Source organism: Pseudopodoces humilis, chromosome 2 (assembly GCF_049639895.1).
Source record: "Pseudopodoces humilis isolate 2021_Gansu_Grassland_sample_001 chromosome 2, ASM4963989v1, whole genome shotgun sequence".
Taxonomy (NCBI): domain Eukaryota; kingdom Metazoa; phylum Chordata; class Aves; order Passeriformes; family Paridae; genus Pseudopodoces; species Pseudopodoces humilis.
The window spans coordinates 108,966,708-108,981,087 of record NC_142201.1 but is presented as its reverse complement, the minus strand read 5'-3'; the positions used below and the strand labels follow the sequence as shown (position 1 = coordinate 108,981,087).

The window sequence follows — 14,380 nt, the reverse complement described above, 5'->3', positions numbered from 1 at the left end:
AATTAAGTGAGTACATGCAAGTAGCACTGGCCAGATACATTTTATTTTTCCATAAAACAAACCTGATGATTTAGAAAATGTCTCTATAATAGGCCCACAGAAAGCCAAAGGAGTTTAATGTTCAAGACCACTTAGGAGCAGCATGTACAAGTTAACTGCTCACTCTCTTGTGTACATTAAATTATCTCTGATACTTATTACAGCGACCATAAGTATATTCAGCAATGGAAATCAGGCTCCTGGATTTCTAAAAAAAAATACCTTTTTATGGATGAATGCACCACTCAAAGCTCTTAACTGAGAAGAAAACTTGAATTTAATTACTCAAAGGGAGAAACTGTGGCCATGTACTCCCTTCAGGCTGCTCTCATCACTAGCACAGCTGACCCACTACAGCAGAGACCAAGGTACATACACTTTTATCCACCACAAGTTATCAGCAAGTCATGAGCTTCACAAAAAAAGTTCAGCTGAGAGGATCAGCACTCAGCAAAAGGTGGTGGCATGCATTGGTGAACCTTTCATGTGATGTGGTCAAATGTTATATATGTTGAAATTACTATCCGATATATAAAAACTTTATTTATATTCTAAATTATTTTCTTAATCATGAAAGGCTTCCTAGACATGTTATCAGCCTGCACATCCCAACCTCCTCATCCAGTAAAGTATCCCTATGCTTTTGGCACTCCAGGAAATGGTTTGAAATTTTGTTTTGGTAATACTTTACTCATTTTAGCTGTGTGGCATTCTGAAGTGAACTTTAGAATGCCCTAACACTTTGTTTCAGAGCAGCCTCACTGTAACATGGTGGTCTCTTGCCCTTCAAAATTTTCACAAGTGAAAGCTAACTGCAGCAACAGAGTGAAATGAAATGAAAAGTGACGCATAACTAAATTGTGTTTCAAAGGAATGACAAAAGGCTGAGGGAAGCAGCCACCATTTAAACACACCTACCAACCACCACAGAAATACAAACAAATTAGAATCATTTAAAGAAGAAAAGCTGGATGAAATCAACTCCAACTGCTGCAGCTGGAGCCGTTACTTACAGAAAGTGGTAATTCTTTTTTTTTCTGTAAGAACAACTTAATTACCATCAATTACTCTTGATGGGGGGTGGGGAGAAAAAACTGCACATAAGGCAGGATTTCCAAGGAGCAGCTCTGTAAACCTGCAGGAATTTATTTGGCTATTCAGCCAAGCTGGGCTGCACTGCTTTTTCTTGGAGATATTTGTGGAGTTGTTTTCTTCTCTCCTTTTCCCATGGTAGTTTTAGGCAGGGTGTTACAACCAAACTAGAGAGCAAAACAAGGTGTCATCACAAGGTATAAATCTGAGGTTCAGCTGTCTCTGAAGAGCCTGTGATGTGCTGTGCCCTCATGTGAGGGACACAACCAACCAAGCAGAGCCTGATCAGAGATCTCTCCCAGTCTTAATGTGTGTGCATCGACTGCTATAGAGTCTGCTCAATTATGAACTGTACTAAAAGGCTGAAGGAGGCAGGCTGCTCACCTAATATAAGAACTAGGAGTAAATATGGGAAGATGGAAAGCTTAAAACAAAAAAGGGGTGTTTTTTTAACATGATTGAGAAAAAAAAATCTGTGGAAAAAAACATGTGGGTGCCTGAAGCTCCTTTGTATGGAGGAGTTCTCAGATGAGAAAGCCACTTAAAGCTGGTATGTGTAGAATTTACACATGACTCTGGATGTATTTTATGTTTAAAATAGAGATTGGAAGAGTGTTAGGGGAGGAAGCATCATCTACACTCATCGTGTTCTCTGTGCTCCCCTGGGAATTGCTTCTGGGCACTCGAGGAGTATGGGTGGAGCCATTTTTAGGTGTGTGCACAACTATGTCATTGATCCCAGGTGGAGACTCAGATCCAGCTCCTATTTAGGTGCTAGCAAGGATAAAGGAGGGTAAAGGACTTTTAAATCACTCAATGTGATTTAAAAGGAATTTGTATCTAAGTAGGGGGTGCAACTTTTTTAGACTGATCCAACATACTTACCATAATTGCAGACATGCCTGCAAAACTACAGCACTTCTCTGCAGAGGAGGATTTTTACACAGGGTACAGCTGCAGGATTGAAAAGGTAACTTGTAACCAACGACAGGATTGATACTGGCACCAGCCCTAGTTCAGCCAGTCCTAATGGCACCAAAAAGCAGTACCTTTCTTCCTGTTCCTCAAAGGCCCAGAGGAAAGAACCCATTATGGAATTATTCCCAATTTTGACAGTTATTAAAAGGATCAACTGCACACCTCATTCAGAAAGGACATAAGCCTTGGTGTTCAACCAAACCACAATCAACCACTGCCATTCTATCCCTGTGTTCACATTATGATTTCTCTTTCAATACCACAGAGTACTACTTGGGCATGAGGTTCCAGACAAGGGAATGCAAACTTGAACAAGTCTTTACCGAATATTGAGTCAAAAGCCCACAAGCAACTACGATAAATATTATGCTGATTTATAGCTCAGCTCAAATCAAAGGAATATTTATCAGAGCTCACAAAGAAAGCCCAGTAAGAGACAGATGTGTAAGACTAACCCTACAGTGGACAAAGTCATTGTGGAATAAAAAGCCTTTTATTAGATTTTTACAAAATAACTTGTAAAAAAAATCACCCCATATTGGATATATGCAATATATTAACTTACACATTCCTACTCACTACCTGATAGATTCAGTTTGTCCATTACTTCTAAGAAAGAGAAAGAATACCTGCAATTCTAGGCCTAAAACCTGAGGAAGGCTCTCCTAGGAATTCTCTTTGCTGACTTCAGTCCTAAACAGTAGATGGTGCAACAACAGTAGATTCACTGAGGTTTCCTGCTATGCTTTGTCTAGCAGCAAAGTCTCTTTATGAGGTTTGCTCCCCCCTGGTTTTCCTGGTTTTGCTTTTGGGAGGTATTTTGCTTTTCTGTTTTAAAGCCAAGATGACTGTTACTTCTTTTCAAATGAGCAGCACCACTAAATCAACACTGAGGGGTAAATATCTAAAGCAGAGTCAGGGCTGAGGAATATCACACCATCTAGGAAGTAATAACTGGGAACTGAATTCTCATTTTGACTATTTCAAGTATCAACACTTCTTATTCCTTAGCACAACGCATATTCCATTTAAAGCTAGAGTTGTGTTGATGCAGTTCAGAGACCATAGAAAAACCTTCACAGAACCAGAACGCTTTTATTATAGTGTTTAGACAAGTAGTCATCATTTATGATCCAAAATTGTTCTCAAAACTAATATTTAGATTTAGTTTATCAATGTGATCAGTTGCATCTCAGCAAACAATACAATTATGCAGTTATCTTCCATTAAGAAATACTGTAAAATATATACAAATGTTGCTTCAGGCAAATGTCCTTTTTGCAAGTGCACAAGTTGCATTTCTGAATGAGTGCATCTCTCCAGCACTGAGTCCCATCAAGTGTACAGAGAGGTCTCACCAAACCATTTTGTGAAACCATCTTAATAATTAAGTTTACTCACCTTTCAAAGACTCATTCTGAAAGAAAATCACAAAGGTACAAGATTTATATACATAAAGGCACAGCAATTCTGTTGAAACCAGCTATGTTACAGTACGATAGAGTTCAATCAGTGCCTTTCATGCAACAAAGTTCACTAATAAATGTAACTCCTCTTCCATAAAAATTAACTGCACTACGAGTGTATCCTTCCCTTCTGGTAAGAAGAATAACAAGCTATTATTTCATCAGCTCAGAAGGAATTTCAAAGAAATGCATAAAATGCTTTTTCTTTCTGCCTAAATTAGCTAGACTTTCAAAGCTATTTCTCATGGAAAAAATAGTTTCCAACTAACAGCCAAGGCGAAGTTTCATTTGTGCTAAGAGATGACAGAATAAGAATGTTTCTATAATAATAGTTTTGTAAAAATGATAAATATTACATAGGTGCTGTCCTAAGAAGTGGCATGACCAGTCACAGAATAGCCAGTTCTAGAGACAGATCAGGAACTGAGACGGAAGAAAACTTTGAATCCAAAGGACAGATCTGGATCAGGTGTAAGTGAATTTACTCTTAGAACTATACCCCTGGTTGGTCCAGAGTCAAAAAGACTCCATGCAGTGGATAAAAAAAAAGATTTACTTTTCTCTGCAAATTGATCTCCAAGCTGTCATTTCTGAGACTTCAGGGTTTTCCTAGGAATCAGTTGCATTGAAAGAGCATTTGCACTTTGTACATGTGTCTAGGGCTGAGCACCCAGCAGGCACTCTGAACTGGATCAGTTAATCCACTCCCAAGGCTTTGAGCTGGCGCTCGATCTCCTCATCCGATATGGTGGTGGCGGTCGATGCCGATGCAGATGGCAAACCTCTGGCAGCTGAGGGAGCTTTGGCCATCTGGAAGGAGACAGAAGCTTTCTTCAGTCAGAATAATGCAGGTTTTGACAAGCTGACTTTTAGAATAAATGGTTTTTAAAAAAATGGAATGCAGGGCAAAAAACACATGAACCGTACAAAAGTTGCCATACCTTGCCAGAGATTTCAATCCCAATCTCATCAAGCACTTGATTAACAATATCTTGGCTTTCTTCCTCTTCATCAGAAGCATCAAAAATATCATCCAGCGTATCATTAACTTTGAAGAAAGAAAACAAAGTCCAGCCTGCATTAAGCAAAAAGGTGACTAACACGACCTAGCACCATCTTTCTACCCTCCCAGAACACAGCAGTAATACCACGGAGTAGGATGCCACTAGAAGGCACCTGGGTGTTAGAGAGGCTCTCTTAGCTCTGCCTTGCAAAGCCTGTGAGCACAGCCAAGGCAACAACAGGGTAATGCATGACTCTTTTTGTAAAAATGTTTAGTTCCACCAAAAGAGTTCAGCTGCTGTATCTCCCCCTACACTAGATTTTAACATTTCTGCAAAACACCAATAGATACATAAAAATCCCTTCCTCTCTTCTTCCTCTGAGTATGTTGCAAAGTTGTTAACTCAGATAACTTGTGTGCAGTTGAGGTGTTTCCATCTTGGTCAACAGCACTGGTTTGAGTCCATGCTACTTAATATCACCAACAAAGGGGCAGGAATTGGGATGGAGAGAAGACTGTGAGCAGAACCAAGAATTAGCTGACGGTGAACACGTGCACTCAGGAACAAGAAACTTGCTGCCTCCCCCGAAAAGTTGTTTGTGGCTTAATTTAAGAAAAAGGAGACAGAACCATGTCTGTGCCACCATGTGCAGGAAGCTCTGATTATCAGTACCTAAAATAAGGCAATTTTTCAAGTCCCCCTAGCAGTTATACTATCAAGGCCCTGAATAGGTCTCAAACCCTCTCCCCTCTCAGAATGTTCCTTCTAAAAATATGATGAATGTTTTGCAGAAGATGGAAAGGCATGGATTCTAGTTTTAATACCTAGAGCTTCTAAAAGTCGAAGGCTCAGCTTTCCTGCGCAGACATACATTGTTTTGTTTACTCTCTATTTTTGCTGTCAGTCTCATTAGCTATAGGAATAAAGTTCAAACATTAGTGTTTTGAAGCTGGTTCTCCCCTGCCAAGAGCAGCCAGCTGTGCCCTGCAGTGCAGAACTTACTCATTTCTTCAGTCATTTCCATCTTCATGTTTTCCTTCTGGAAATTCTGCATAGTTTGTAGTGTCTTTTGTGGATCCATTTTCTTATTAACCGCTTGCATTGTCTATTAATATGGAAAAAACTCTTAAATCATACAATGAGACATTAGTAAATATCAGTGCATTCATTAAGAAAAATGCTTTAATCCAAATTTCACTTTCCTTGTCTCTTTACATCCCATGAGAACTGTAGATAAGTGATAGATCAATAGTACAGCCTGCACTTTGAAAGAAATATTGCTATCCAGTGTCCTAATAGACAGACTTTTAAATGTGTGCATTTTTCTTGCACCATGATCCTCCCCTGGCCCTGCATTAGGAAAAATCCGACTGATCTGAATGAAAAGAATGGAGAACATTTCCTAACTTGAAGGCTACATATATTAAAGAAGCAAATGGCTGCAAGTTCTTATTCAGAAAGGACCATTTATTTGAACCACCACTGGAGGACAGGCCTTAAATTGTTTCTTGATGTTACAGTTTCATGGAAAAATTGCATTTCTCTGAAAAGAAAATGTCTAAGTGTTGAGGAAGTACTTGTTTGGGGTGCACCTGTTTGATGGGTGGAGATCTTGCAGTGACAGTGAAATAAACTTCACCCATTTTACAGGGGTGCAGCATTGCCTTTGTGGGCACTGCTCTGGTACTTCCCTCCTTCCTAAAAAGCAAGTTACTGTGAGATATCAGAATCTAAATATAGACATGAACTATTCAAATGCAAAATTTAACCATCTTTGAGAAGATAAAAGACTTGGTTAATTTAAAGAGATGGTATCAAGCCACTACAGGCTTCACAGAAGGTCTTCTGTCCTCATGTCTGAGTTTGTTCAAAGTGATAATGTATTATGATACTAATGTTACCTGAATTTCAAAGACTATGCTCATGGTCACATTATTTGAATTTATGAAGTTGTTCTGGACATGCAAGGTGTTGGTATAAATGGACATCAAAAGTATCTGCACTGATAGAGAAATCTATACTGATAAATGATAGATAGATAGATAGATAGTCTATCAGATTAAACTGACATATCTTCAGAAAATAAGGGTCAGATGCATGACTAAAATAAACAGGTAACTTACTGGATTTTACTATGTTCAAAATTAGCAACATATATGCTAAGAAGTATACTGAAAGTACTTTGAAAGCCTTGCATTCACATATTTGTTAAGGCAACTGATTTTACACATTTTTCACCAATGGTTTTATGAGATTAACAATTCTTTAAGTTTCCTGTGTTGATAAGGCAAAATATTCACTTTAAGAGTGATCAAAAGAATTTAAGACCTTTCTCTCCAATAATGTTACACAAATTGTACATACAAGTACCTGTTTCGTTTCAAAAAAACATAATTTTTCTGAATGCTGGGTAATTTTTTTAAAAATATTTTTGGAATTTTTTCCTACTGACCTAATCTTTATAACTACTCCCTTGACACTTTGGTTTGGAAAAAAATAATCCAAGATCTATCACAGATATAAACGAGTCACCCATGTAATAATTAAAAAGCAAGACCAACTTGTTCACATGAGCACTGTTGTTAGAATACTGAGAAAGGTGTTGAAGATGATCAGTCAGACAAATCCAGTTTGTAAATCTGCTGCAGAGCCACAGCTCTGTATCACTGGCTGGTTGGAATCTGCCCTCATGCTGTGTGTAAAAGGCACCTGACCACCAAGCCTTTGTGGTAATTCTTTTCTGCACCGAGTTACACTGCTGTGTTTAACTGGATTTAACTTGGACTGGGAACAAAGCTCAGCTTGGTTGACAGTGATGCATACTAATTCTGCTTCCTGCACCTTGAGCTGAACAGCCCTCCTTGCCAAAAGCCAAATCCCTCTATATCAGTTCAGGGAAATAGGGGAAAGTTCACACCTAACTAGGAAAACTGAGATTTTTTTACTCTTTTATGAGATGAGATTTGGGAGAAAACTTAATGCAATACTCCTTCCTGAGAGAACACAGAGAGAATGCCAGTGGACTCCAGATTAGATTTTTTTAGGAACTTTAGATCCAAAGCAATAACCTACTTTTTCCAAAAGCCTTTCATAAAGCTATTGTGACACACTGCCTTGATTTCTCGACAAATCATGCCCCAATTTTTCCCAGTAAAAACTGCTTGTGACAATAAATACAGGCAAGGCGCTGTAGCAGCAGTGTTTGGGGTTTTCTATGTACTAAAAGAGTTCATTCACTGGCATTAGTTTGTTTTTATCATGTAAACATTTGACAGATGTCTAGCCCAAGAAAGTACATAGGTGCTATGTGAGTAGATTGACCAAACAAAAATATAATAATATAAACCCAAATTATTTTTCCCTACTGTATCCTCACCACCCCTGTACAGTGAGTTTTAGCCCTGCAATTACACAAAATAACACAATTTTTGCAACCAAATGCTGCATTTCAATATAAAAGAAGATCCTGTGGTGCCTTACTTTTGCTGTAGCTGACATAGCTCCTGCCATCTTCATCTGGGAGTTCATGACCTTGGTTTGAGTGGACATGGAAGTGACTTTGGAGCTCACAGCATAGGTCCGATTCTTCTGCTTCCTCAGCTGTACCAGCTGCTTTGCCAGCACTTTGCAGGCCTCTTTGTTACCAGTCTTAGCCATTTTCTTGATTTCCAGTTCCTGTGAAAAAAGGTGTGAGATTAATTCTACAGAATTTCCATTCACGCAAAACTATAATTAAGCCTTAACGCTAATAATTAAATTCAAAAGTAAATTATCCTCTTGAATCTTTTAAGACATTTGAAGTTCTATAAATAGCTCCTTGCTTTTTTTTTTAACAAGGCTGTTTAGCAGAATCAATGTCATGCTGGTATGATCTGACCACAAGGAAAAAACTCACTAAAACTGAATTATAGTGTGGTTGCACACAGTTCCCCCAAAGACTTCAATTTCTGCATGATGTCACATTAACTTCTATGTGCACATTCTATCCCACATCTGGACAGGCAGCCACACTTCAAAAAAAAAAACCCAAAAAGTGCAGGAATTGTGATATCAACTACCGATGCCATGACCCTGATCAACTTTGATTTCTTGCAATCAAACAACATCACTCATGTAAGAAATGGAGAGTTCTTTTCAACACTTTTTCAGCCTCAAGAGAACCTTACAGCCTTTTGGAGGAAGAAGTAGATATAGATGATCAATAATTATAGCCTCTTCACCCTTATCATTTAGCTGGACTTAAATCATAATAAAAATAGCATAATTTAACATGTGCTTATGCTGTAAGAAAGACACTTCCATCTTAGAAAACCAAACCCAAACCCCAATCTGTCAATTCAAAGAGAAATAACAATCTGTTTAGCCCAGAGGTACCAGGAAAAAGCCTGGCACAAATAATCTTGTCAGCTGGGATTCTTCAAAGCATGTCTTCTGATTTGTGACTTGGTAATGTAAACTTTGCAACTACTTTCTCCTTCAAAGCCTTTTTAAGGCGGTCCTGCCACAGTGGCTCAGTTTTCTGTAGATGTCCATTTGTCCATTTTGATTTTTACCATTAAGTAAAGGCAGCTTTTAAAGACCAGCTTTCTCCTGGATTTTTCAGAATATGCCTGCTACAGGTATGTAGTTGTTCCACTTTATGTGCACTGCTAATCCAGAAAACTGCACTCCTAAGAAGCAGTGAAAAGCTAAATTGTAGTCACCAGGACATGCAGAACAGTCACCTTTACAGGCAGGTGTAAACTGTCCCACTGCATTACCCTGACTACCAGAAAAGTTCATAGTTAAGTTTATTACAGAGATGGCTCTGGCACAAAATCTCCTCTGCAGATTCATAATTTCTAAAGGGTGTGTCATACACACTATTTTTAATCCAGGAAGGTACAGAGTGGCAACGAAGCAGCATGAGACTGTTCAAATGTTAGAGGCCTGAAATAGATGTAAAGCTGTGTTCTTTGAAAGTAGTTCACAGAAGCCACAAAAATTCCTATAACATCACCAGAATATTATTTCCTTTTTTTTTTTTTTTACAGTTTTGTGAAGGTTGGAGGAATTAGTCTGCACCCCATAGTTTTAACAGCAAATGTTTGAAAATAGGGATTTTTTCAGTGAGAAGACCCACATAGCATTTATAACCTGATTTTTTCAAAGCAAAATACAAACCATTGCTAAATCGCTGCAGATAATCCACCTGCAGAAAACAAACCCTATATACAGATGATTTTAGTCTTAATTAAAAAGAATTTAGGTAAATTTGAGGTACATTATCTGCTTTTAAGAGGCCTGGGGCAAGCTTACTGAAGTCAATTATGTTCTTCTGGGAAAAAAAAAATCCAAATTCATATAGCTATATCAGGTTACTGAACTGAAACAGAATTGTCTGCATACATTAAGGTATTTTTCTCCACAGAATTAATATAACTGGGTTTTCTCAGAACAGTACCTTAAAATTAAAGGGGAAAAAAATAAAAGTCTTTCTAGAGAAAGCACATAATGAAATGTTTTGAGATTGACTGATATGCCCCTGATCCTTCTTCACCTGATCTGACACTGAAAATTAATATTTATTATCCATTGCTACTCTCACTCCAGCAGCAAATTTAAACTTTTTCAAAGACATATTTCACTGCTCCTTTCTTCCTCTCCTTAGAAATCCAACATTTCTGAAATCACTTAGTGTGGTAAGTAATCAACACTTCAGCCTGAATATTCACTAAAATTAAGGTTATTTCCATATTTGGAATATTTCATACTGGAAAAATGCCTTATTTATGAGCAACCTACTATATCTTGTATGTCCAAGGCTTTCAGAAACAGTTTCTCTGATCTTTTAGTTTATTATTCCCGGCTCTTGGTATTCATGCAACCTGCTGCCACGAACCACCACCTCAATAGCTGCTGGAACGGGCTGGATTTGCACAGCTTTTCCCACATTCTGAGCATTCTTCATGCATCAAACCCCACCATCTGGCACATCCATTTCTCCTCTTAGAGTGCCACACAGGTGCAGCATTCAGCCACTGAGTACTCGAAAGCTCATACACAGTAAGTTCTGAATACATCTTAATTTAGGCAAACAGCCCTACCATTATTAGCTAATTTTAGGCAAGTTCTGAATGAAAATAACTGTGGAGTACTCATGATATCCTGTGGTTTTTCAAGTACTCTCTCCCACTGGACAGTCATGGTAACATATATAGAACTTCTTTTAATTTTTCCACCACAAGACCACTGATTTACAAACCTGTTAGAAAAAAAACCTTCTGAATGACACAGAATGCTGGGAATTTTAGGGAAAACCCAACGTGGTTATTTTATCTAAACACATCATTTCAGGATTTTTCCTATGTCAAAGGCTGAGAAACACTTTTAGACAGTAAATACTTTCCAACACAATTTTAATAACTGAGAAATAAAAAGGGGAAAACAACTTTCTTAAGTATTCCATTATTGTGCATTGATTTGTATCTTTAAAACCTTACAAGTTTTCCATCGTGTGTGTGTTTTAAAGAGCAAAATAAAGTTCCCTGTCATACTTACCAGTTGTTTTTCCTGTTTTTCAAGTGCTGCTCTATCTCTGCTTATAGCCCTCTGTGTACCTCTTAACTCTCGATTTTGCTCCTTTATTATATCTGGAAAGAAAATATTGATAGCTGGGCAAAGATTTTCAATACTCCATAAACATCTGCTAAGCACCCTGCAGACATGCAGCATGTTTGACACCTCCCTTTGTTCAGAGGGAGATGACAGCGTTTCAGATACAGAAAATATTAGCAGAATACAATTTGGTGTGTACAACATCAGCAGTGTGGGCTATATCCTGTTAAAAATAAAAAAGCTGTTTTGCCTAGGATGTTACTTTGCACCATAACCATAGCAAGACCCCCAACCCCACAGTAATACATCTGTACACACACTTTCCTGCAAGTCCACCACTGACTCAGCAATATCACGGTCACTGCCATCCCACTGCTTTTCCCCCAGCCAGACCTAACTGCAACAGGTAAGGCACCTGAAGGAGCCTTGATTTATGAGATCTCAGAGCAGGTGAGGAGTTCCCAGCTCCAAAAAAACAGTGAAAATAATCCCAGGTGCAAGTCCTGGATCCTGCTCTACTTTTTCTCCCCCACATCTGTGTAGCCCTTCTTCGAGTCAGTCTATAAAACAACAGTGTTTGAAACTTTCCAATTAGAACATACTTAAGAATAGTAAAGTAGGAAAGTGGAGACCTTCACAACAAATTTCAGTCTACTGATGTAGCCAGCAAAGCTTGAACACTGTCAGCTGAAGTCCTCCTATTATCCTTCATAGAGTTTTGTGCACTGTACTATTAGAAATTATATACTGGTAACATCCTCTTATTAAAGCAAGTATTATTTACAAGTCTAGGCATCAATCATGCTAGTTGCAACTAACTTTTGATAGGATTTACAGCACTTGTTTGGGTGTGATTCACCTGGGCAATGGCGGAGCAGGATGTCTCCATGTGACTCAGCATCCTCTGACCTTCACAGAGGAAAGCAGGTATTATCAAGGAGAGATTCACCTAGTCTATGTCTGCACTTTGGGTGGGAGTTTGAAAGGGGCAGACTGTCACATAAACTTTCTTTAGAGCTCATGAAGGATAAATTCTAGAATTGCAGGCCACCCTTTTCACTTTTTAAGGTTTGAGGAAATTTTTCTACAAACATCAAGAAGCATTCTTCATTCTCAAAGCCAGAAATACAGTAGAACATCCATTGCTGAAATTTTTTCTATGTTAATAGGTTTGAATAAGAAAAAAGTCCCAAACCTTTAGTGGCATCTTGAAGACAGAATATACACTTCCTCTTCCAACCTTGCTGGAGATTTAACAGTGTGAAAATGACACCTGTTTTTACAATGCTACTACTGCTGGGAGTACTACACAAAAAGCATCCTTTTCAGTGGACAATAACTAAGAACTGGAAGATGGCATGGAATATAACTGCATTCTTCACACTGGCAAAGCAGCAGAGAAAATCATTCTGAAAATGCTACAGGCAAGTAATTTTGAAGGTAGATAAATGTATATTACTTGCCACAGCTGCACTTGGTGAAATTGAAAGAAAAAGCTTATTAGCTACGTACAAGACTGGTTTTTCTAACTACACTATTTAAAAGAAATCCTTAGTATAGTGAGCTTGAGAGGGAGGAGCTTCAAGGTGATAGCAAACAAGAACAGTAGTTAGGAGACAATAAGGGTAAGCACACTGCTTATTTCTGATCCTCCATAGTGGCTTAAACTAAGGATAGCAATAAACTGAAAACAACTATCTGCAGTTATAGACAGTTTCATTTGTTTTTAGAAGTGAAGGCCAAGATGAGAACTTGGTTCTTGTTTCTCTCTGATAAGCGAGGGAAATTCCCAGTTACTAGAGCAGACAGAATACTACAGGTTATCTGAGATAGTCTCATGGCAATAGCCACTCCTGTGTGTCACACTGATGTCACACAAACCAGGACAAGGAGGAAGCATTCCTTAAAACAGGCTGGGCAAGAGACATCCAGCAGGGCTTGCCCTGGCTCCTGCAATCCTTCCTTGGTCATGGAAGCTTAATGCCAATTCCCTTCTTCCCTTCTCAGGTGCCGCATCTAAAATGGGAAGAGCCAGGTGGGACATTGTGCGTGTTCCCCTCCGGTGACACACAATTGGTTGATGAGCAGCGTCATTTTCTGCGAGCCCTTTTCAAACGCCGACCCACCAGATTGAACATGGGGCACCCAACATGCCCGAGAGCCGAACCTTGGCCTCGCCGACCCTGGACCACCACAATGCGGACAGCTGAACATCTCCCAGAGGCCTGCTGGCACCTACAGGCATCTTTCGGGGGCTTTACTTTGAGGATCGCTATTCCTGCCGAAGTTTAAGCGTTTTGATGCCAGACTGGCTACAGAGAACCAAGACCAAGTTGTTTCCACAGCCGCGCGGAGCCCGGGGCCGGGCGGTGGGGCTCCCGCAGCCTGGACGTGGCTCCCACACAGCGGCACCGCTCGCGTCCCGGCTCTCCCTGGGCCCCGCAACTCCTGAAGGGCCTCTGTGCTTTCCCTCGCTGCCAGCGAGAGATGCTGCTCCTCCTCCTCCCTCACCCACGGCCCGGGACGGCCGTGCCCGGCTCCCACCCGTCCCGGTGCTCCGGGGATCCCCCGCCCCGCCGTGCCAGGGCCGGCCCGGCCCGGGGGCTGCCCCCGAGCGCCGCCGGTGAGTCACGGCGGGCGGGCCGGGGCCTCCTGCTCCTCTCCGCTCCTCTCCCTGCGAGCTCCCGCTCCGCCGGGACGCGGGGCCCGAGGCCGCGACCCCCGCCGGGCTCCCGCTGCCCCGGAGCCCCGGCGGGACCAGCCCAGCGCCCGGGGCCGTGCGAGGGCTGGGGGCGGCCGCCGCCGGCGGGGCCCCCCCGGGCGCCCACTCACCGTCCACGGTCTTCTTCTTGAAGAGCGAGGCCATGGCGGCAGCCGGACCCCTGCAGCCCCCTCGGCGGGCTCCTGTCGCCTCCTGCTCCGGTGACCAGGAAGCGGCCGGGCCGCGATCGCCCGCCCGGCTCCGCCTCTCGGCGCCGAGGGGCGGGCAGGGGCCGGGCCGGGGCTCCGCGCTGCGCCCGCCCACCCTGCGGGGCTCGGCCCGCCGCTGGCCCGCCTCAGCGGCTGCGGCCGCCGCTTCTACTCCTCTCTGAGGGCTTTTTCTGTTCGTCCGCCCTCGTTCGGCCGCCCCGAGCCGCGGGAGAGGCGCTGCGGCCCCGGCCCGGCCATCCCGGGGGCCAGCCCGCAGCCGGGACGGGGCGGTGA

At 41.4% G+C, this 14,380-nt stretch overlaps 1 protein-coding gene across 1 annotated transcript; it reads right to left on the bottom strand.

Moving 5' to 3' along the window:
* Positions 1-3,184: 3,184 nt before the first annotated feature.
* Positions 3,185-14,144, bottom strand: CHMP2B (charged multivesicular body protein 2B). Its single transcript, XM_005524120.3, has 6 exons — positions 14,009-14,144; positions 11,120-11,211; positions 8,060-8,254; positions 5,582-5,684; positions 4,517-4,623; positions 3,185-4,385 (listed from the first exon to the last, which is right to left on the bottom strand). Exons 1-6 carry the CDS (start codon positions 14,040-14,042, stop codon positions 4,272-4,274), a joined length of 645 nt encoding a protein of 214 aa, XP_005524177.1. The 5' UTR covers positions 14,043-14,144; the 3' UTR covers positions 3,185-4,271.
* Positions 14,145-14,380: the final 236 nt, after the last annotated feature.